This window comes from Ylistrum balloti, unplaced genomic scaffold (genome assembly GCF_031769215.1).
Source record: "Ylistrum balloti isolate Yb309-2 unplaced genomic scaffold, AGI_CSIRO_Ybal_v1 Utg370580, whole genome shotgun sequence".
NCBI lineage: Eukaryota > Metazoa > Mollusca > Bivalvia > Pectinida > Pectinidae > Ylistrum > Ylistrum balloti.
The window spans coordinates 306,082-329,345 of NW_026782361.1; the positions used below are offsets into that span (position 1 = coordinate 306,082).

The following is a 23,264-nucleotide window of genomic DNA, read 5'->3' on the forward strand; positions in this document are numbered from 1 at the left end:
GACCCGTAAATTACAGAGTTATTGCTCTTTATTAAAAAAAATGTGTCGCATATCTTGTAATCAAAGTTCAAACTAGCAAAATGAAACTTTGTTTAGAAATCAGCCACATTGACAGTATCTGCAGTATACCAAATTACGGACCCGCAACCTTTAAATTGAAAAGTTATTGTCCCTTGTTAAAATTTTGTGTCCAATAAACCGTTTTGTGAGAGCATACACCAATTTTAATAATACTCTTTTTTGTTTTACTTTTTGTTTTATTTTTTTTTCAATTTCTTTTAATTTCTTTAGTTTGTGTTGTTTATGTATCATGTTAGAATCACATCATATACTTCAATGTTTGTGTTTTAGTTTGTTGGTTTGTTGTTATCTATCCGAGCAATGTTGCTTCAGTGTGATTAGAATAACGATAACACTGAAGTCACACTCCTCATCAATTCGCTATGATAATCAGATGTTCAGTATTATGTAATCGGGTGGACAGATCGGGTGTAAACCTAATGATTATCACAGAAACATCAGCCTAATGTATGTACAACATTTATCCTTCCTTACTGCGTTTTCTCCATTTCTGTTGAGCTTACTACTTTTGAAGAAGCATAGATTCATGTAACTGTCCGAAGTTTTATTCTTAAGATATAACCTTATTTTGTTATACTGCTGTAAAACTTATAACATACAAGTTTTATATTTGTCGCAAACAAGCATGTTTTAACAGAACAATGTAAATATTAAATTTTGATGTAAATTCGCCAAGAATAAATGATGTAGAAAGGGTTGTATTTTATGTACACTAAGAAATGTTTGAAATATGGTAGCAGATGACCTTATACTCAAAGGATAATGTTTGATTATATACCAAATAATAAGTATTGCTTACAATCAGCTTTAATTTTTTACTTATCAGTTTTAATGGACGGTATTCACCTAAGAAAGTTTATCATACTTATGCCCACGTGTTTATTGACACATACCGGTGTGTTATGGCACAAACACACATTGCTCTCGTCCCCATTATGACACTTTTGTGTACAGGTAAATGATGTGCCTAACTGAAACGCCAGTTTAAATGTTGGTATTTGTAAACAATCGTTAAGTGGTAACCTTTGATCCTGTGCACAGGAACACACTTATTATCGGTTCTGTGAAACCATCGACAAGGAAGTAACTTTATATTTCACTGACCACTTTGACTCCGGAACAAAAACCTTGTTACAGTGCGCGGATCGGTGTTATCAGCGAATTTCAATAAACAGAATATGGACTTTTTAAAAAGTTATGAGCATTACGTTAATTGAGGACATGCCTATACTTAATAAGGGAAATGTGGAGTAGGCTTGTCCGGAAAGTGTATCCACCACTATTGTGTAGTCGTACTGAAAGTGAGGTTTATAACACGTTATAAGATACAGTACTTCCGGGTGTTCCTCAGACGCGATGGGAAGCAGAAAACAGATAATGTGGACTTTACTTCTGTTCGTTTTTACGCAAGGTAAGAAGGGGCATGACGTCTTGGGAGGGACTAAGGGAAAGGCATAACACTGGAAGGGATTACGAAAGAAATTGTGAAAAAGGAAATGCAGGTTAAAGGCATCCAGTTTTAGTTATAAATAAGGACGAGTTCCAATTTACGGTTACTATTGATTTGTTTTTGTAACCGATTCAATATTTACAAAAACAAAAATCTATTGTAACGGTTCAGAAACTTGCGCGTGTTTTGTGATGAGTATCACGAAAATAATGGATATATATATGTAAGTATGAAGTGTTTCTCAGTCCAGGATGTATACTGTATCTGTCAAGTGTTAAATGACTGTGTCTATTGTCATATGACCCTATTTCTCAGGGGAAAATTACTCAGACATGCCTGAGAATAGTGCCTTTATATCAAAATATTTTTAATATATTTCATTCATTTTATGTAGAGCAGAGAATGATGATAATTTACCGCTGAAGAGACAAAACCGATCAATAAATATTTTGTATTGGCAGCAACTACTTTTAACTTCCTTTTTTGAACGCGAATACGGAATGGTCAATAAAAAAATCAATTAAAAAAATAAAAGAATAGTAAAAATGTAAATCTTAATTGAATTAACACAAAACACTATCAGAACAACAAAGATATGTATTTGTTTACTCATATATGATCAATGAGGTAATAACGACAGTACGGACAAGTGAATTGTCAAATTTCCGAGGCAACCTGCCCTTTTATCAAGACACAAACATTACATAATGTGTGTGTGTGTGGGGGGGGTGTTAGGGAATAAAGCCCTCAAGTTTCCGTTTTATCTCTTGGTGTCTTAAATGTGTTATCTTGTTTACTTATGTCAAATTGAAATCGATGTTTAATTCCATGTCTAAATGCAAATATGCTGGCAGCAATGATATAACCGGTACTTATCAATCCATTTAATAATGCACTCGAACCTCGTTATCTCGAACTCGGAGGGATTTTGGGAAAACTTTGAGATGTCCGGGTATTCGATTAAAGAGAATTCGAATGTTTTGTGTAAAGTTTAGCAGGAACCCACGAAATGCTGCGAATTAAACGGAGTCGAGATAACGAGGTTCGAGCTATTGCTTTTTGGTGAATCTTTAGTTTATGATATTTCATCGGAAACTCTCTATGCCGTGTATTCTGTAGTACAATCTGAGTAATCGTTGAAACTTAATTTTTAGGTAGGTAAAAAAAAAATAGTTTTTACTGCAGTTTTTTAGTCCGCACAATAAAAAATTGAGTGTCATGTTTATTTTTTCCAATTTCAAACCCATTCGTCATATTCAACTTTTACACATATAAACTTATACATTATCCTTCAAATGCTAAAGTTTATTTACAATCTACTTAAAATGACGAACGTTAACTTTCTGTAACGAAGCACATGAAATTCATATGACATAGCTTACATTTAAAAAAAATTAATCAGAATACTGAAAAATCATATATTTATGTGGAGATTAATTTGCGTGATTTTTCACAATATTACTTTCATATTTAATATTTGATTCTGTAGATAAATATAACTCAATAATTCTTATAATGATTATAACAGTTGGTGGAAATAAGACATTGTGGATTACGAGTACGATGAAATCAACGAAAATAAATCTCCACGAAAATTATGATTTTAAAGTAAAAATGTATTAACACTATATCAAGATCCGGTCCATCTATATTTAATAGTATTGAAAATTTATCTGAAGTATAATCCAACCAACTTATAAGATATTAGCATTAAGAAAGTAATATTTTTAATTATGTTTTATTAGGATTTATAAGGATATTTAATGGACGCAGGCACACAGTGCCTCTATATCCATATCAATAATAATCATACAATTAAATTATATAGTCACTTCCAATTAGTGAATTGCAATGAGCCAGATGGTTAAATTTCAGTTCGAGATTTTTCCAATGATTGTCCAAATTAATTTCAAAGTCTCTGATTGTTGATGATTGGATTACTTTTTCTGGTAGACTGTTCCATAGGTCCATAGTTCTTAGTCCAAATGAGTATTTCCGAATGTCCAGATTACATGATTTCTTTTTCAGTTTCTTTGAGTGGCCTCTTGTTTTAGAATTTTCGTCTGGATCTATAACGCACATTTTTATCGTTTATGTTTTGAAGAGGGGCAATTGAAATTGTATTAAATTCTAAACTATCTTATATAAAGGGTGCTTTCCTCGCTATTTCACATTCCCTGTTGTGTATCTGTTTACTTCCTCAATGAATGTCCTCCTCAGATAAGACGTGTTTGACCAGAAGTGAAAGTAAGTGTTCTGAGAAGACCTGACTTCCGTTTTAAGAGCGGACGCGCACTCAAACGTCACATTTTCTATATATATTATTTCATTTTGATATAAAAATTACTCTTTTTTTTAAGATATGGTCCAAATATAGAATTATCAAAATACAGCTGAAAATGACTTCCTCACCATGTAACTGCATACAGTAGAGTCCAACTGATTCGTCCGTCTGGGAATTTGTAGTGATGCAAGGGACCTAAATGTTGAAACCTTGGATGCGACTGAGGAACACAATATTTTTGTGGCTTTAATGATACTTTTGTAAAATTACATTGTAAATCTGAAACAATAAACTGTTCTGATATACAGTAAGTAACTTTTGTCATACGAATCCGTCTATGTTGTATCATCATTATACTTACAGACGTATTTTGAGTAAAAAAAAGAAACAAACAAAACGCAATTTATTTCATTGTGTGGTTATTGCATCCTCTCCCACTGTATGTATATTTAGCCTTTCTTTCGGCCAGTTATAATTTTTCTCTGCTACCTAGGAAGTTTTCACACGCAAGCATATACTGAAGAGTACAAAATGGACGAGACAGCAATACATTTTAAGCAAACCTTTATTTAGTTCTCAATTTCTATTGAATACAAAATAATGTTGTTTATAGAGGTTACAGCTCAATATACAAAACACCATTTCTCATCAATACCTAAATTAGCAACTCAAAAACAATTAATTTCCGGTGTTTTCGTTTATCGTTGATCACTTCACACTCGGACCGGTCTGTTAAAATTATGTAACAATGTTACATGTTGAGGATTTGTGCCGGCGTGTTCAGGCAGTCAATTGTGTACACATGATAGCATTTCCTGTGCTCGGGTGGCGCAGTTGTAACTCACATGCCTTCCACCAAGGTTCGCTTCAAGATTTACATGTCTGGTATGTTATTGTGCCTGTAGATAAAGCGTCCAATAACTTGTTCCTTGCCTGCAGACATTATTACATTGCCTGTGTACAAAAGAATTATACTGGCTTGATGACGAGAGAAACCCCATCTACATATTACACAATCTTTCATGTTTCAGTTTTACAACTATTTACATTGCCTATCAATGATAAGGATACGGACTTTCCTCGTTGATAGTGGAATTCTAACCTTCACAAGAATACATCTAAACAACATTAATTTTGGAAAATATGGTCTTAGTCTCTTTGTATTTTTTGAAGGACTCTCCATGTAAACCTTTCTTTCGTTCATATCTTGCCCTAGTTTTATTGGATTTGAGTTTGAATTATGATTCTGTTGATATTTTCTTGTTGTTTTTCATTGTCCCGAGGAAAAGGAAAAAGTATAGGGGAGACTTGCCCGACCGCGTGGGTTTTCTCCGAGCAATACCAACGTCTAGCTTGTTTCGCAATTGTAAAATCGATAAAGTTTATTCTATACCATGTAGTGGGTTTTGAAAATGAATAGATTCAAATTAAGAATAAAGAAACACATATAAAGATATACAGAAAACCTTTACCGCTGAAGCTTTAAACTCAAAAGAAAAAATTACTGAAACTGGTTTCATTCTACATAACTTCCTATATATTTCTATTAAATATGAAATTCTCTTAAACTACGAAATGCTACTGCGTATGTGTTTTATCATGGTTCTCTCTATGAAGAGGACGTACATAATTTGTTTTACATAGTCTTCAATTTAATTTGAATTATTCAAACGAATACCATTCAAAGTAAAATGTATATAAGTTATATATCTTTAAGACTCCAGTTTTTATTTTTCAGCAATCCTCGTCAGCGGAACATGTACCGCAGCTTTGAATGCCTTCAACCCGTATCCAGAAGGTACCATGGTTAATTTAATATGTACCATTTCTCAATGTGTTAACTACACTGGGACTTACCCTCATACTGTCACGTGGGTGAAGAGTGGCATCAAAATAACCAGAGGTGTTACTACTAAAGCATCTTCTACCACTACTCGGAGTACCCTGGCTTTCACCGCGAATAGGAACGATCAAGGAGGCTTAGTAGAATGCCAATCTTCTGCTGCAAAAACAGTCTCAAACAGGCTAAATATCACATGTAAGTATTGCTAATTTACAAAAGCCGCTTACTCTTCCGGAACATTTGGAATGTATTCCGTGTCAACCTCCTTTTCCCGTTTATATTTTGCTACAGTTTGATTGAATTTAGATTTTGATTGTGCTGACATGTCGGTATTTTCTTGTTGTCTTTTGTTATGATACCACTTCGCATTTCAAGATCACTGTATCTAAATATGAAATAGCAATACTTCCGGGTTCAGGATAAAATTATGAAAATTGCAAATCTCTCAATAAGGTAGCACGAACATTTTGAGGTAAATTTTTTCGCGGTTTTATCTCAAGCGTGAATACGAAAAGATATTTCTCCATGTCTGCGGTCCCTCCATTCATTGTATGTTCAGGATGTCACACGAATTTATACTTGTAAATAGCGAGAAATTGTGCTTTTTGTATTTAACAAAAATTTACGATATTTGAATGTTTTTTTTTTACTTTTTTAAATTACATTTAATATTCATGCTTTCAATTTTTGTCTCAGTTGTCGAAGTTAAATCGATATCCAGCCTTAAAAACAAACAAACAAAACAGGCCACCCCGTAACATGGCAACGTTAATTAAATAGAACAATATCCCTTTATTTATATAGATAGCGAGAACGCACTACGCATAGGAAGTCCGATTCCATTGTTCTAAAGTTTGGCAAACCTTGTACTATGTGATAGAGATTTCATATTCTGCTTGTTCTACTCATTTGCTCTCAAAATTTCTATGATATCAACCAGTACAAACACGTCAGCTTTAAACCTGTGGTCTTGCAGATAAGCCTACCATCGACTTATCACCAGCGATTTCCCCATATACAGTTAGCGAACGAGCCTCCGTAAGGTTAAATTGTATTGGTAGAAGTAACCCGCCACCGTTGTTCTACGTTTGGACTAAGAGCCAGGGATTTATAGTGTCATCTACCTCATCGTTCAAGTTTCGGGCAAATAGAGAAGATACCGGTGTCTTTAAGTGTACTGTTGGTAATGATTTAGGAAATACTAGTGCTGAAATTCAGCTCATAGTAAATTGTAAGTATACCACGTTTGTTTATGTTATGATGCTACAATGTATATAATTTTTGTAAATTTAGTTGTAAAACCTAATACTTATTAAGCAAATATTCCTGTGAAGGTATCAATAGTTTTGATTGAAAGTTGTAAATCATACTGTAATGAACGGTATAACAACAAAGACATTTCCATAAGTATTTGCATTTAAAGCGAAAAAAAAAGAAAATATAAAAAAAATTAACGAATTAAAATTTCGTGGTCGGTACAAAAGAGGATAAATGATTTCCGGGAATTTCGCTCCCATTGTCAACTTTTACATTCCTGATTGCCGACGTTATACAAACACATTCATCTATGTAACAGATAGTCTGTATCACTTATCGTGTCGTCCGTTCGGAACAGTTGTATTTTTCGAAATACTCTGGGACAATCGAAGATGGGAAATGGTAACAATTTAGTAAAAGTTTTATATTGCGGATTTACACATGTCTTATTATTTTGCAATCAATTAAATGCCCCACGAACGTTTCCTGCCGTTCAAATCAACTTGCTATAGAACACTCACTATAGAAGGTATATTCGGGTAATTCATCAACGAAAATCGCGTCTAATTGCGTATATTTCAGAATTTTGTAATTTTCGTGTGAAGACAAATCAGTGACAAAAAGGCATGGTGACTATCGGATCACGATTACAATTGGAACAACCCACCTTTTGCTATGACATCCTTGGCTCTATTAGAGAGTGGAAATGATAAGAGGGTATTATGACATATGTGTTTTTCCTAGATAGTTTACATTCTGCCCACATGTGCGTTTCTGTAATCAACAAGATCAACTACGATCAACTGTAAAACGATTAAAATTTAAAATGAACCGTGTTTATTTGACAGATGGTCCGGGTTCCGTATCTTTGTCGCCCAAGAATCTCCATTATGAACCTATAGAAGGCCTTGATGAGATGCCCAATATCAGTTGTAGTGCCGATTGCAAACCGAACTGTACTTACAAATGGAACAATAGTCTGCCGGTTTTAATGTTGGGAATTGCTAACAGGCAGTATACAGGCGGCTATACATGTTCTGCCGAAAATGTTATAGGCAGAGCTGTCAAGTCCATCAGTATTACAGTCAAATGTAAGTGTGGATACAGGTTTTGTTGTAGACATTTAGATGAAGATTGTTGATATTTTCGAATTGGTGATTTATATGAGATAACTATAAAAGGACTGAAAGGATCTGTTTCATTGTTACATACCATTTTAGTGGCCTGTCACGTGTTTACATTATCTTAGTGAATACCTTCCTTTTAATAATCTTTTGAAACCCCTAGAAAATGTTATAGAAGACATGTTTATATATCAAAACCTGTTAAAATGTGGTTGTGATACATAGGAACAACTATCTAATTTACATTGTCATTCTGGAGGAAATTTTTTTAGAGATAATGTCCTTGATAGTTCGATAATAAGGTACAAGTTGTTGTAATTACTAACCACTTCCATAAGGAAATAACCTGCATGTCACGTTTTACTTCATTCAAGAAGTGGCGCGGTTCAGAATGTACACATGTACCTTGTTTACTAATCGATCATTCCTAAAACTGAGTCCCATACCATCACTGACGAGTCCTAGAAGGACGAAACAGCTGTATAATGTAGCATCACCGACGAGTCCTAGAAGGATGAAACAACTGTATGATGTAGCATCACTGACGAGTCCTAGAAGGACGAAACAACTGTATGATGTACCATCACTGACGAGTCCTAGAACGACGAAACGCTGTATGATGTAGCATCTCTACAGCGTCCTAGTAGGACGAAACAACTATATGATGTAACATCACTGACAAGTCCTAAATGGACGAAACAGTTGTATGATGTAGCATCAATGAAGAGACCTAGAATGTCGAAAGAGCTGTATGATGTAGCATCTCTACCGAGCCTAGAAGTACGAAACAACTGTATGATGTAGCATCACTGACGAGACCTAGAAGGACGAAACAACTGTATGATGTAGCATCACTAACGAGACGTAGAAGGACTAAGCAACTGTATGATGTAGCATCACTGACGAGACCTAGAAGGACGAAACAACTGTATGATGTAGCATCGCTGACGAGACCTAGAAGGACGAAACAACTGTATTATGTAGCATCACTAACGAGACGTAGAAGGACTAAGCAACTGTATGATGTAGCATCACTGACGAGACCTAGAAGGACGAAAGAACTGTATGATGTAGCATCGCTGACGAGACCTAGAAGGACGAAACAACTGTATGATGTAGCATCACTGACGAGACCTAGTAGGACTAAACAACTGTATGATGTAGCATCACTGACGAGTCCTAGGAGGACGAAACAACTGTATGATGTAGCATCACTGACGAGTCCTAGAACGACGAAACAACTGTATGATGTAGCATCACTGACGAGACCTAGAAGGACGAAACAACTGTACGATGTAGCATCACTTATGAGACCTAAAAGGACTTAAAAGCTGTATGATGTAATATCACTGACGAGTCCTAGAAGGACGAAACAACTTTATGATGCAGTTTACTTCATTGTTCGGACTTAATGTATCTGTACTCTATCAGAGAAAGTTCTATTCACTTGTGTGTCTTTTGTACAATCCTTAAGTGCTGACATGTCCTCACTTTGAGAGTTCGTCATGATGACTTGTACGACGAGTTTTAGTCCCAGTCAAAGTTCACTATGTCAACCAACCAAAACACGTTGAATGTTTTGTTTAAGAACAATTGTACTGATCAGTTGATGCTGTGGTAATTTATAATACCCATATATCATAAAAAAATGTTTTTATGTCTTAGCATGAAAGGACAATTATTGGCCGTTCAAACCAATTTTCTTTTCTACTGTCACTAGACCACCCTGATATATTTGCCACCACAAGACAAATTGAGGAGGGGAAGGAAGCATGGTTAAGATGTAGAGTTAACGGAGTTCCCGCCAATTACACCTTTTATGAATGGTACCAAGAAATCAAAGGAGAAAGGATTCAGACAGGAAACATCAGCAGCAATGGAATCATGCATATACCTCGTCTGTCTTACATGCATAATGGTTTATATTATTGTTCCGTGTCCAATGGTGTGTGGAACCGCGAAAGAGAGACTATCATCACCGGTAAAATGACGACCCTTAGGGTCAACGGTAAGTAAATATAGTGACTACGGTAATTACAACTAAAGTTAGAAAAAATTATGGTCATATTAAACATGGTAAATATTGTTGGATTTTAATAAGATACTTTATACATTAGACTGAACGAAGGGCAACCTGAGATAGTTACGAATATCAATTATGGTAAATGCAGCTTTTAAGACTTATCCGTTGAAAATAAGAAAGAAGTTAAGAACATAAGCTGGTTTCCGCCACCGTCGAAGATAGTCAAACATCGATGTTCAGGGGACTACCAAATATACTTCGAGACATTGAGACTTCGAATCATTCATGGTGGGTTATGTCGATGTTTATAAGTTCATGGCTATAGTTGCAGTTAAAGACACAATATCCTACCTGAGCGAATACAACAAATATCAAAACACAAGTGAAAATTAAACGGTGCATTTTTATCTTTTAAAAAACAAAATATTTTCATTCATGAAAAAATTAAAAAAACCATAACTTTAATTAGAAGTCAACGAGAAATCGAAAATGCGTGTTTACGTTAACATGCTCTGAAAACGGCTAGTCTGAGTCAACGCATGGAGAACGCATGGTTGACAGATCAATCTGTGTTCTTTTTCAATACATCGAAAAGTTCGATTGATAAAACTTCGATTCATAAGGGGGTAAGTCAGTAGTAGTATATAGAATTTACATTTGGGACCGGACAAAAACTTCGATACATCGAGAAATTCGAATTATCGAAGTTCAATTCATAGAATCTGGCAGTATGTGGAAGGTTATCCCGAACTGGCAGTTCCAATTGCAGGCTAACATACCGATCTGTTGAAACTTAATATTTAATAATTAACGGTAACATATCAACATTATATAATTTTTCAACATGATGTGAAATCCTTAATTTTGGGTATTTATTTTCGTTCATCCAATAGGTACTCTTAATCAATTAAGTGGAATTTCCACAAACTGTTGAGTTAGCCTAAGTCGATTTATTGAGTTAGATTTATATACAAAATCAAATATCAACGAAATAGTAAGTTTATTGAAAGATCACGAATATTCAGCTGCACGATAATAACAGTACATTATAATGTATTATGAGTATTTCTCTATGTCATATGATAACAAAAAAAACTATAATTAGACATTATTCTTAATATCGGCACGGGAAATTCGTTTTGCTTTGTTGGCGGTCGATAAATATAGACGACACCGAACGGTTTTTAAGTGAATGAAATAGCTGTTATGTCTGTGTTCAGGGTATTTTATTCAAAGAAATGTAAAACCTGTCAAAATTGGAACAACCGCGAAATTTAAGATCCGCAAAGTTAACCAACTAAACGGTATTTCAGAGGTAATAGTGGGCTTGGAAGGACATTATCTTCAGGCGTAAGAATGGACAACGACCGACATAATTGATGTTTTCTTCAGAAGTAACTTGAAGTTACAGTCATCTGCTTCAAAAGTAAGAGTAAACTACAGTCGGTACTGAAGACACTAACTTCAGAAATAAGTCTGTTTTGCGACTGCTACAGAATACATAGACAGAATAGGCAGCCACAAGCAGAGACCACACCATAGGTTATTTAGTCCGAAGTAGGAATCCGTAAGGAATGGCGACTCACGTGAATGCTGAGTTAATAGGATTTTGTCGCGATAAAAGGCGTTTACTTCCCCCAAACAACTTAATATAGAACTGATCAAAATATGTTTTTGATAGAAATCAGAATGAAAATGAAAGATAACATGAATATTGAACTTCATTATAAACATCGTTACTATGGTTTCAGGCCCACCCCACGATCTCAAAGCCCTCTATACCAAGACGGGAGACGTGGGTGCGGGAATCACGTTCCTTGTGGATTTCGTTCAGTTTTCAAGCGGACAAATAACTGTCATGTTGTACAACATGACTTCGGGAGAGTTGGTTACACCAGACCGGGGCAACATCACTTTGGAAGTAACCGATTTTCACACGAAGTTCTTCTCAACCGACGTCACAATAGAAGCTCATCGTATCAAGGCGACAATAGCGGAAGTGACGTCTTGGGATTTCGGCTACTACATCGTACATTTGGAGAGTTCAGAGCAGAAAAGGGTGTTTCATCTCAGAATTGACCGGGGTAAGTCTATTTCCAATTGCTTACACAATTTTCACAACTATGACAGAACTAAAGATTGACAGGATGATGGGCAATACTGTATCTATTATCCGTGCTTTGGGAAGACAAGGATATATGTTGAGTATTCCCTGAATGCTGAAGTTATTGAAAAACAGACGTTCTATGGTCATACTAAAATCCGAGCAGATTACCGCCCAAATCCACTGGTTATGATGTTACAAATTCTACTATTGTCTGTTTTAGTTTCCAACCGTTTTTTAAGTTTGTCCTTGCTGATTCTGATAACTTTTACTTTTAAAACAATTTTATTTGGTAGAATAATTTCTATAGCGTCCTCGATTGATAAAAGAAATCTGCCCGACATTGTGGTTGCACTCGAAACTCTTGGGTAACTACTATCGACATTAAACAAAGAAATTAAATGACAGAGATTTGATCACAAGCGACACTATGTTTTATAATCCTCCTTGTGGCCAACTTCATCATTTCAAATTGTTATACAGCTGAGACATGATAACTTAAAATGACACTATAATGAGTTCTAAAAATAACATTTAAATGAGTTTTCAAAATGACACTTAAATTAAAACTCAAAATGACACTTTAACGATTACTCAAAATGGCACTTTAATGTGTACTCAAAATGACTCTTATATAAGTACTCAAAACGACACTTTAACGAGTAAGAAAATTACACTTTAATGAGTTTTCAAAATGACACTTAAAATGACACTTAAAACTGAAAATGACATTTTAATGAGTACTCAAAATGACGCTTTATTGAATTTTCAAAATGACACTTAGATGATTACTAAAAACGACACTTTAACGAGTACTCAGAATGAAAATTTAATGAGTACTCGAAATGGCACTTTAATGTGTACTCAAAATGACACTGTGATGATTACTAAAAACGACACTTTAACGAGTACTCAGAATGACATTTTAATGTGTACTCAAAATGACACTTAAATGAATTTTCAAAATGACACTTAAATGTGTACTCAAAATGACATTTTAATGAATTTTCAAAATAACGCTTTAATGAGTTCTCAAAATGAGACTTTAATCAAGAAAGAAATATTTGAATACAATTGATTTCTTTTTATTCTTTTCGAAAGTTTCCGTTTCTACAACTGGAAAGGCAAATGGATGGATGGTGTCGACTGTAATTCTGCTGGTGGTGATGGTGGTTCTCTTCCTTATCGGGGGTGCGTGGATCTTAAGACGAGGTATATTGACTTGTTACACATGTTAACTATATATTTTGTGAAAATTAGTTTGTGATAGCATAGCCGATATTTTTTTCAGTACAGAACGTTACAGGTGGCACCAATGACATTTACCATCTTGAAATATATACGGCTCCATCTGGACCATTGGCTCCATCTAGATCCACAATAGCGTTCATGTCGCCTCCAGATCTTTCGTATGTTATCAGAGTTAAATAAGTGAACCAGGCCTAAACAATGACAGTACCGGAATTCATCATAATCAACCCAATACATTTCGAATCCTGGAAAATTCACAACATTGACATCAGTTTTATACGCACAAACCCCAATATATGCATCGCCAATAGGAAACACAGGTGTGTCCTGGAATACCTTCGACAGTTTGGCGACCGTTGATTTGTCCATTAGATACCCAGCTCCACTACAATATGGCGGATACAATGATCCAGAATACTCCTTCGCAGAAACATAATACTTACTTTTCTGTCTCCTGGTTGATTTCACATACGATTCATAACAATGCCCAACGATTGTGTTCTTTGAATAATATCTTCGGATAATTCTAAATATGTAAGGAACATTTAGGAAAACATCACTATCTGCTTTAAATACATACTTAATATCTTGACATTCATGGTAAAACCAGAGAAATGCTGGTGTCAACTTTTCTGTGAGTTTTCTGTAATTCTCCGTGACATCTACTTGCAAGATATCCCCGTATGTAGAAAGTTCCGATGTCAGTTTGGCCGGCTGCCTCGACTGATCATTCCCTACCACAAACACTACCTTGAAATTCCCTGCCCGTTGTTCTTCTATGCTTCCCCAAGTCTGCCGTATAATTTCGCGCGATGTATAGTCATGATTGGTAGATGTAACCATTATAAGAAGCTCAGGAGAAATGGCGGACAAAGTTTGGTTTGAAGTGCATATCTTATTAGATAGGTTGCTAACAGATGCAAGTTCATAACAGTTGTCACAGCTAGGGATTGTCAAGATCAAATCTGCAGATAGGAAATAGTATATGAGAAAAATAGTCCCGGACAAACACAACGTCAGCAGAATGGACCGAACAACCTTGCGTCTGTTTGTCACATTCAAAAATACAGAAGACCTTCGTTTACTACAGCAAATGTACCTCATCGTAAGTTCTAAAAAAGATAGAAACAATAGTTAGGAAACTCTTCAACAACATCATTAGATATTTTCAGTCAATAATGATTCTCTGCGATTTTTTTTCGCTTTGAAAATCTTTCTAGTCAATATCAGTTTTTGAAGTGACACAGAGTATTTGTCACATTAGTTCTTTCATACAATTTACAATACATCTGCAAACACATGCATTGATTGCACGAGGGACAGATGGCATGTTTCCATGACAACATTCTGTAGTACCCTAATGAAGGCATAGCTCGGCTAGAAGTAAGATAAAACATACTAAAATCGCTTACCTTTTTCATGGCAAAGTAATTATTAATCTTAGACAATTAAACCTCTTTAAGCATATGTATAAATAACATTGCTGGACTAAGCCTTGAGGAATATCACGTGGAAAAAAGCACATAGGGAAATGACGAAAATAATCCGACTGATCAATAAACCTTAAGCACTTTTTTCATGAGTGACCTATCATTTACAGATCATCACTGTACATCGAAAGTGATGTTAGGTTAATTGTTGCTTTACGTCCTATCAACAGCCAGGGTCATTTAAGAACTGTTAGGTTTGGTGGTGAAGGAAAGACTGAGTTCCCGGAGAAAAACCGCCTATGTGCGGTCCATTCATGGCGACTGCCTCGAACCCAAGAGGTGGAGGCTAGTCATAAAGACGGGCGGACCCATTCGAAAATGATATTACCAAGAACACACAAAATGACGGTCAACGAAGATGTCTGAATATCTCTGAGTGTTTCATGCCTATATCAACATCCAAATTTTCGTACTTTTTTCAAGTACTCGTAAAAATGTAATTTAATCCGAATGTTTGAAAAAAGGTAACGGAGACTTCAATGGTCATTTAATAATCGAAACACGTCATAATAGTTTGAAGATAATATGTATTAAGTTTTGGTGAAGTCTTTATAACTGAAGCCGTACCACGAACAAACCTCACCGTTTCTTTGGGATATCACTTTCGACCACACGATTCTTTATCATCACTATCATATATGTTTGTATTGTATATTGGACACCTGTATTTACTACATAATGTTAAAATCTATGTTAGCTGCTTGAATCCTCCTAGCACCTCATCCACCTCTAATTTGGCATGTATGTCGCTAGTATGATAGTCAGAAACCGAATGTGATGACATGATATGGGTTGAAGATGGTGCAACAAACTTACTGCCTTTGATCATTTATGTCACCATATATTTACTTTAAAATTTGTTAAAATGTCACTTCTCTGAGTTACAGGATTGAAACAGAAAGTATGTGATCTTTCTGTGTGATTTTATGAAACTTGTTTCGAAGTTTTAATTTCCGCTCACCAAGGCTCACAAAAATAAAAACTCGAAAGACTCGTGTCTTAAAATCTCGTAAATATATATATCTCAAAATGCTTTTAATTAATTAACTGATTAATGAAATGTAGGAGAGTCATCGTCAGAAAAAAAACCGATTTGAAATAAGATAAAAATAATAAATTATGTAATGAAAAAACAATTTTCGAAACTAAATCTAATGTCAACAAAATGTAACTCGGAAGCCAGTGTGTTACCTGTTGGTGATCTTTCTATGCCGACAGGTGCACTTGCTACTTGATACGTTTTAGGTGTTATCTGAGTGTGGCACGTTAAAGCCGGTTGCTGCTTGGGGTCGTCGATGGTTTGGGACACCTTGTGGTGAAGAGGAGTCCTAGCTGTACCTGTATTTCTCTGACTATGATAGACGTACATCTTGTGCCCCGATCTAATAAGGCTTATATAGCGTACACATCGTTAAATATTTCATTTTGAAATTGCCAATAAAGACATGATATTTAATTAGTGATACGCGTTGAGACCTATCCCGTGTAAATACCTGACATATATCTATTTAAATATAGTGCTTAAACATTAAACGAAAATACAACTAAATGAAAATTACAAAAATAAAAAAAAAAGTCATGATGCGTAATGTATGTGAAAATCAATGGGATTTATTTTTAAAGATCTAATTATGAATGTGGTCCCAGTATCTGTTTAGACTCGTGATTAGTAAATACGTCATATAAGTATGACATTTTATTTATCACGAACTCAGATGTATCCTTATATCCATAAGTACGTACACACACATATATATATATATATATATATATATATATATATATATATTCATAGTAGAAGTAAATTGGGGTTTTCTTTATCAAACACTGTATTGTTACTTTAGTACAAAGACATTAAACTTTGGTTCCCTGTGTGGCGCCCAATATTTTTAGGGAAACGAAATAACTTTCACTCATGTTTCAGGTAAGAGGAACAAAATTTGTTCTTTCAAATACCCAAATTGCCTTGAATCATGATCTTAAGCTGAAAGCTGATGAATCCCTTCAAAGTTTGCGAAATGAAATGTCCCTGGAAGTAAAATTTATTAAACTATTCAACCGAAAGCCCTATCAGTTTGATATCTAGCTTGTACAAGTCCCAAACCGTTTAGCAGTCCCACAGAAAGCATTCCGTTCACCCTTAATGCGTAAAGATCGTTTCCGTTCTGAATCTTTTACCGTTTGCTTTTACGTCCGTTTGCGTTTACGTTTAGGTTCGTTTTCCGTTTCTGTTCGACGCGATCCGTTTTCATTTGCTAACTGTATTTGAAATATCGGAATCAATACGCATGCGCAAGAACAATTAATTATTGAAACAGATACCGGTGCGACCTGATGCAGCCGGGTAATTACAAAATACTTCACAGGCTCTTTATTCTTTGAATTTATATAGATTCAAGAACCTACAAATCAAATTGCATGTTCTTAAAATAAATCTTTGTTCTCACACCCTTACATACTCAATCTATCACCTTAACTTTCAAAATCAATTAGATAGACTGTACAAGGAGTGACATAGGTTACTTACCTGGGAACCGCGCATAGGAGGTATCACAGGAGTGACACCTGTGCGAGTAAGCCTCACACAGGTAGCGGGAATAAAGGATAAACCTATCATTCGCACGCTCGCACGCTCACTGTACGCATATCCATGCGCGCATTGGTGACCATATGTCCTGAATATATTTAAATCCATGTAACAGTGAGATATAGAACACACGAAGATTGAATTAATATCTGAATTAATGCACACAATAATGTTTACGCCAGGATATACGAAAAAGCCTCAGTTATGACAGAATCGTTACTGTAACAGATGAGAAAATTCACAATGTTCCATTCATCTTATACATAATATTGTCCATTGAAAACATCGGTCGGTGAATTAAGTTATTTAGGTTTCAAATAGAACGACATAGCTTTTCGGTGTTTGTAGCATTCTGCTACATTGAATTGGTCACCTTAACGCACTCTCTGTCTCTCTCTGTCTCTCCCTCTCTGTATATTTAAGCTTGGTTACCTGTATGTATCATGATTATACATGTCAACATCACATATCCCATCCTTTTTTTATCAGACGGGCTGCCAAAATGTTTACAAAAAGAAAAAGAAAAACCAAGGTAATTGTTTAAGAAACATGTTTTGAGTGGCTCTCTGGTTCTTCTATATTGGCACAGTGTTTGATCAGTACGCTAATGCAAAAATATAAAGGGTAGTAAATGCTTGCTAGAATTGGAATTTTATAAACGAATACACCACTGATTTTATTTCAAAGCTTAAAGTATTCTTTATATCAGGTGGTTATCATAACATTTACAAAGAATATATCTAAATTACTGTTATCAGGATGAAAGACAAACAATACAACTTCAGCCTATCAAGGCTTAATGAGAAAAGAATGAAATGGAAATTAATGATGAATTTTAATGCTATTCATACTTCAAAGAAAAGCGTTTTAACACTTAATATATTCATGTTTCAGTGACACAGGGGACAATGATGTTGAAAACTACAGTGGTAAGTAGCGTATTGCATTGATCACATGTCATTTCCTCTGCCCACTGACCAATAAAGGTCATATGTTGGCGGAGTTACCATGTTGTGCAAACCATGTGTCTACCTACTGGTAGATATAGCCTTGTTTGGACAGAAAGTTGAGGTTTACTGCGGTCATGTTTTGTTATCCTCCGCCTAACAAAGTTGGCGGGAATATTCAAATATCTTCCGACCGTCGGTCCTTCCGTACATCTGGATACAGCTTTCGACGTGATATCTTTTGAAGGACTGGTCAGATTTTGATGAAACTTGGTTGGTACCCTTGTAACCGTAATCCCTTGCCCAAGTTCGATCCACGGCAAATTCTGCTCATATTTAACTAGGCTGCTGTGACCTAATTGACTGATTTTTCTTTAATCTACGGAATTTTTCTACACAATTTCGTGTGAAGGACTAGTCAGGTTTTGATGAAACTTAATTCCTTGTTCAGGTTCAATTTTCGGCAAATTCTATGAATATTTTATGAGACTGCTGTGACCTGATTGACTGATATCTTTCAGCACTCTAACTGAATGCTTTTCGCACGTTATCGTTTGAAGGAACAAATGAACAAAATACGAAATTTGCTTGGTAGATTTGTTACCTTAATTCCTTGTTCAAATTTGATGATCGGCAAATTCTGTGCATATTTAATGAGGCTGCTGTGAACTGATTGGCTGATATCTTTTCCAGTTTTACATCTTGCTAGCTTTAAATGTATATATGTTACAAATGAACATGGGCGGGGCATCTTGATGACTATGTCCTCGTTAAGAATTAGTGATATATTCGTATAGATATATACAAAATACTTGGAAACTATTTCCTTTGTACAAACAATGCCTTTTCCATTCTCTTTTTATTTTCGAAATGCAATGCATATCACAATCATTATGATGATGTTGTCTTCTCACCCGTCTTGTAGATACTCAGACGATTGATGGGATGTCTTATGACCCAAGGTAGGTTTATGAAAACGAGTGTAATCACGCGAGATTGGTGGCAATGGTAGGTTTACAAGGACAAACAGTATTTCTATCTGTTTTTAATAATTTAAAGCATTGCCGACCCTTGCTGAGCTCGCATAATTTGACGTTTTTTTATATGAGGAAGGGGAGAGGGGTTGCTGACAAGTAACTGTGATCAGCCAGAGACAAACTACAATCACAGATAGGTAGTTGGAACCCTTCATGCTAAGTTTCTGATATCAAGATTGTATATCTTAAAATTTAAGTAGCACAGTAGTTGTGCTTTCATCTCTCCGACATTTCATCGTAAGAGGCACACAATATTAACTATAGCCGTGTGGTCCTGGTCCGAATCGATGTCTTGTTCTGACAACCATAGAAAATAGAAAGGTCAAATTTGACAACATATGTAATAAAAAGTTTGTGAGAGTTAAATGAAAATGTTTGCAATGAAGTTGTCTTTCATGTTTTGTAGTTTTAATAGTAAGTTAATTCCTTTAGGGAGTCAGACAATTATACAGTCTTTAGTGTACACGCTACACCTCCTTAATTTTGCCAGTTGAATCCACGTTAAAATGAATGACATTTTACCTTTTCATATTCAATGTTCATTTATATTATTACTTTTGCATTATAGGATTACAAATCTTATGACCATTTACTTGTTGGTTGTCAATCTGTTTTATCTATGTCTGAGATATTGTGAAAATTGTTCTGAAATAGTAATTAAACACACAAAAACGGCCATGAAATTCCACGAAAACTGAATTTTATAAAAAGTTTCCAATTCATATGGAAGTTACGAAATATGTTCCCTCATTCTACGGAGCTAGAGGGGCTGAGTTTTACTTTCAGTTGTTTACTTTTTGATAGTGTGTACACACCTCTTCAAATAAGGCAGCCGGTGGCACCCGAAAATCCCTATGGAAACCTTCAAAACCAACCGGACCAGACCTACGAATTTTTAAAAGCAAAAACCATTGATGAGCAAGCAACAGATACGGGTGCAGACTTTCAAAGTTCGCAAACAGGACTAGAAGCAGCCTCTACCGCAGCGGAAGCTTCTTGTCTCTACCAAAATGTAAATATTGCAAAGGGGAGCATTCACAATGCATATAACAAAGAAAAACGAAAGCCACCAAAACCTGCGCCAAAACCTGCTCCAAAACCTGCGCCAAAAGAGCCACGATCAGGAAAGCCGAAGAAGCGCAGAAAGAAAGAAGGTGAGTATTGAACTATTGTTTACAAACTATTTAAGGTATGACAGTTGTGTTATTAAATGTGGTTAAATTTTATGAATGATTTGCTGACGTTTCAATCATTACTCTTGTAATTTCATTTTATTTTCAGTTCATACAAATGGGGCTTTTTCAGAAACCAAAGAAATATGACGGAGTTTAGGATGGAATGTTATGTTTCATAGCATGTGACAGAAAAAAATCCCGAAAAGTTACATGATTTAAATAATAATAAACTGAGAAGACACGAGCTGTTAATGACACAGCGACTGTTGACTGCCACAATTACAGAATACGATGGAGATATATCTCAGCTAACGGAAAGTGAAGATTTCAATTATCCCTGTATCATGAAAGGATGTGTGACTCCACAATGGAGATCTTATTATCCAGACCTAGTCGAGGAAATGTTGTAGTCATAACGACCGAAAGTGAATCTGTCTGTTACATAAAATGGAATATCATATGTGGAATATATGGAATTGTGATTGTTTCGAAGACTCAGTATTATATTGATGACTTGTATCGTCCCTGAAATTGAATATTTTGCTGACATCGTCTGGATTAGGAATTCGAATGTCTGAATGCCTTATGACTTGAGTTCTCAGTTACTCTATGTTGTCAATATACTCAAAGATAGTGTGAATGTGTAAGTGGGCTTGTCTAGTAAGGAAACTTGAATGACTTAGTATGTCCATTCCAGAGTTTGGAATTGTCATAATGACACAAATGCCCCGTCGTCTAGGTAACCGAAGATGAGATTATGTTAACCTTTTTCGAAAGACATGCTGAATATAAATAGACAAATAAGGTATTTTGATAATTAAACATATTTTGTTTTTGTAATACCGTTGATGTTTTCAAAAGAAATTATGAAGTATCACAATTTTGATTATTTTCTTTCCACTGGGCACCTGTCACTGCATTGGTCAAGTCCAGGATTAACATGTTCTGTCCCTGTCTTATGTCTCGTGTATATGTTGCATGTTATTGATCATTTATGATTTATTTTATTACCCTTTAAAACAGCTCAATATCAACAATGATAAATAAGATAAAAACATGTGGTATTTTAGATGTTTTATAAGCATGGGTCAATATTATTATACCATATGTATATAATGCCTTTCAAAACAAAATTAAAAATTATTAAAAATGAAATGTATTTCATACGTTTATGCCAAGCTGTTACCACATTGTGTTTCCAGGGAGTTTTTCAGTAATTTCAAAAACTGGTGAGCAATACATTTAATTACAACATTTTTTAAAACAAATCATTTCAGCTTTGACATGATGTCCAACAAATATCGTCTACAAACTCAGTTAAAAACACTACATGAATATGAAAAATAATATATGATATATATATTCATTGTCAACGTACATTTAGTGGTCATCTTTTTATAGCGCTTAATGTATTGCTAAGATAGAATCGCTCTAATACAAGTTTTGTATGTTGTATGAAATTGTTTTGTATGCGGGAATTCATCATTGCGCTTATTTGTTCAAAATTGATATTGCAATAAAATGTATTGTGCCAGAAGAAGTAAATTTACGGAATACGTGTATTATAAACAGATAATAATCATTATCTCCCCTTTAATCAATAGGCGTTATTCTAGATTTGACAATGTAATTAATAATTACGGTTCAAATATTCGTTTTCATGTAAAAATATCACTTATTCAAGAGACGAGTTTGTGTTATACATAAAAGTCATATAAAATAAGATATATTTAAGAAATAAATGTTTTCTTTAATTATCGTATTTGAAATCAAATAACATGTTGACAAAAATAGAAATAATGAATTTGATGATAGAATATTTTTCTTTACATTCATACGTTATTAGTGTTTCGTGAATTTTTATAAGTCTTAACCATGTATATATATGAATCTGGAGTAATAGACAACGACATTATCAAACAAGAATATTGCATTGTAACACACTGAAATATGTACGTTCAACTTAAATGTTTGCTAAACATCCAACGTAAATACGTTAGAAAAAAAAATAAAAATAAAGTATAAATATATTTGTGAATAGAATATACTTCTCTGTTATTTATGACATATTGTGCAAATAAAAATCGTGTACAAGAATTCCTATCATCTAATTTAATTCTGTCCTAAAATTGGCAATTGAAGCTTATTTGAATTTGTATCTTTAGTTGGAAGATATAGTTCAGTCAGTGATTTCTAATAGAAATACGCGCTAGTCCAATGTCCAACCCAAACTCTATAATATGCATATTGGATTTTATTTTAGTATATACCATAGACTGATGATCCGGTGACAATCATGTTCACAATCAGGTTGATCGCCTTTGATATTTTAGTAATGTAGGATTTCTACCCGAATCTACCATGCTTATTCCAGTCGTATCACTGTCAAGTTTCACCATTGTTATGGCCTCCATTGGTATCTTTGCCACAACGCTCCATGATAACGCTGCACATACAGTAGCACTGGAGATGTTAACACCTCTAACTTACTTTGAGACAAAATATTTTCACCCGTAATTATACAATTTCTTTTTCAAAATATCGAAATTGGTTTCCTATTTTCGTCGCTTTACAGTACACAGAATTACTAACTTCGCAATCAATTTTGTAA

General features: G+C 34.8%; 1 protein-coding gene across 2 annotated transcripts; it reads left to right on the forward strand.

The window, feature by feature from the left end:
* The first annotated feature begins 1,192 nt into the window (after positions 1–1,192).
* LOC132556613 (uncharacterized) lies at positions 1,193–22,331 on the forward strand. 2 transcript variants are annotated; one of them, XM_060221044.1, is made up of 12 exons: positions 1,193–1,492; positions 5,554–5,853; positions 6,635–6,889; positions 7,764–8,006; positions 9,760–10,047; positions 11,814–12,146; positions 13,268–13,378; positions 17,984–18,026; positions 18,389–18,423; positions 19,367–19,403; positions 20,283–20,632; positions 20,760–22,331. In XM_060221044.1, the coding sequence occupies exons 1-12, from the start codon at positions 1,438–1,440 to the stop codon at positions 20,798–20,800; spliced, it is 2,091 nt and encodes a 696-aa protein (XP_060077027.1). In that variant the 5' UTR covers positions 1,193–1,437; the 3' UTR covers positions 20,801–22,331. The 2 variants fall into 2 exon arrangements, with proteins under 2 accessions (XP_060077027.1, XP_060077028.1); XM_060221045.1 differs by lacking the exon at positions 6,635–6,889.
* Positions 22,332–23,264: the final 933 nt, after the last annotated feature.

Bases quoted from the DNA above. Each gene is read 5' to 3' on its own strand.
- LOC132556613 (XM_060221044.1), top strand. From the start codon at position 1,438: ATGGGAAGCAGAAAACAGATAATGTGGACTTTACTTCTGTTCGTTTTT. The intron at 5,854-6,634 runs GTAAGTATTGCT...GTGGTCTTGCAG, and splicing joins AAACAGGCTAAATATCACAT to ATAAGCCTACCATCGACTTA. The intron at 10,048-11,813 runs GTAAGTAAATAT...CTATGGTTTCAG, and splicing joins GACGACCCTTAGGGTCAACG to GCCCACCCCACGATCTCAAA.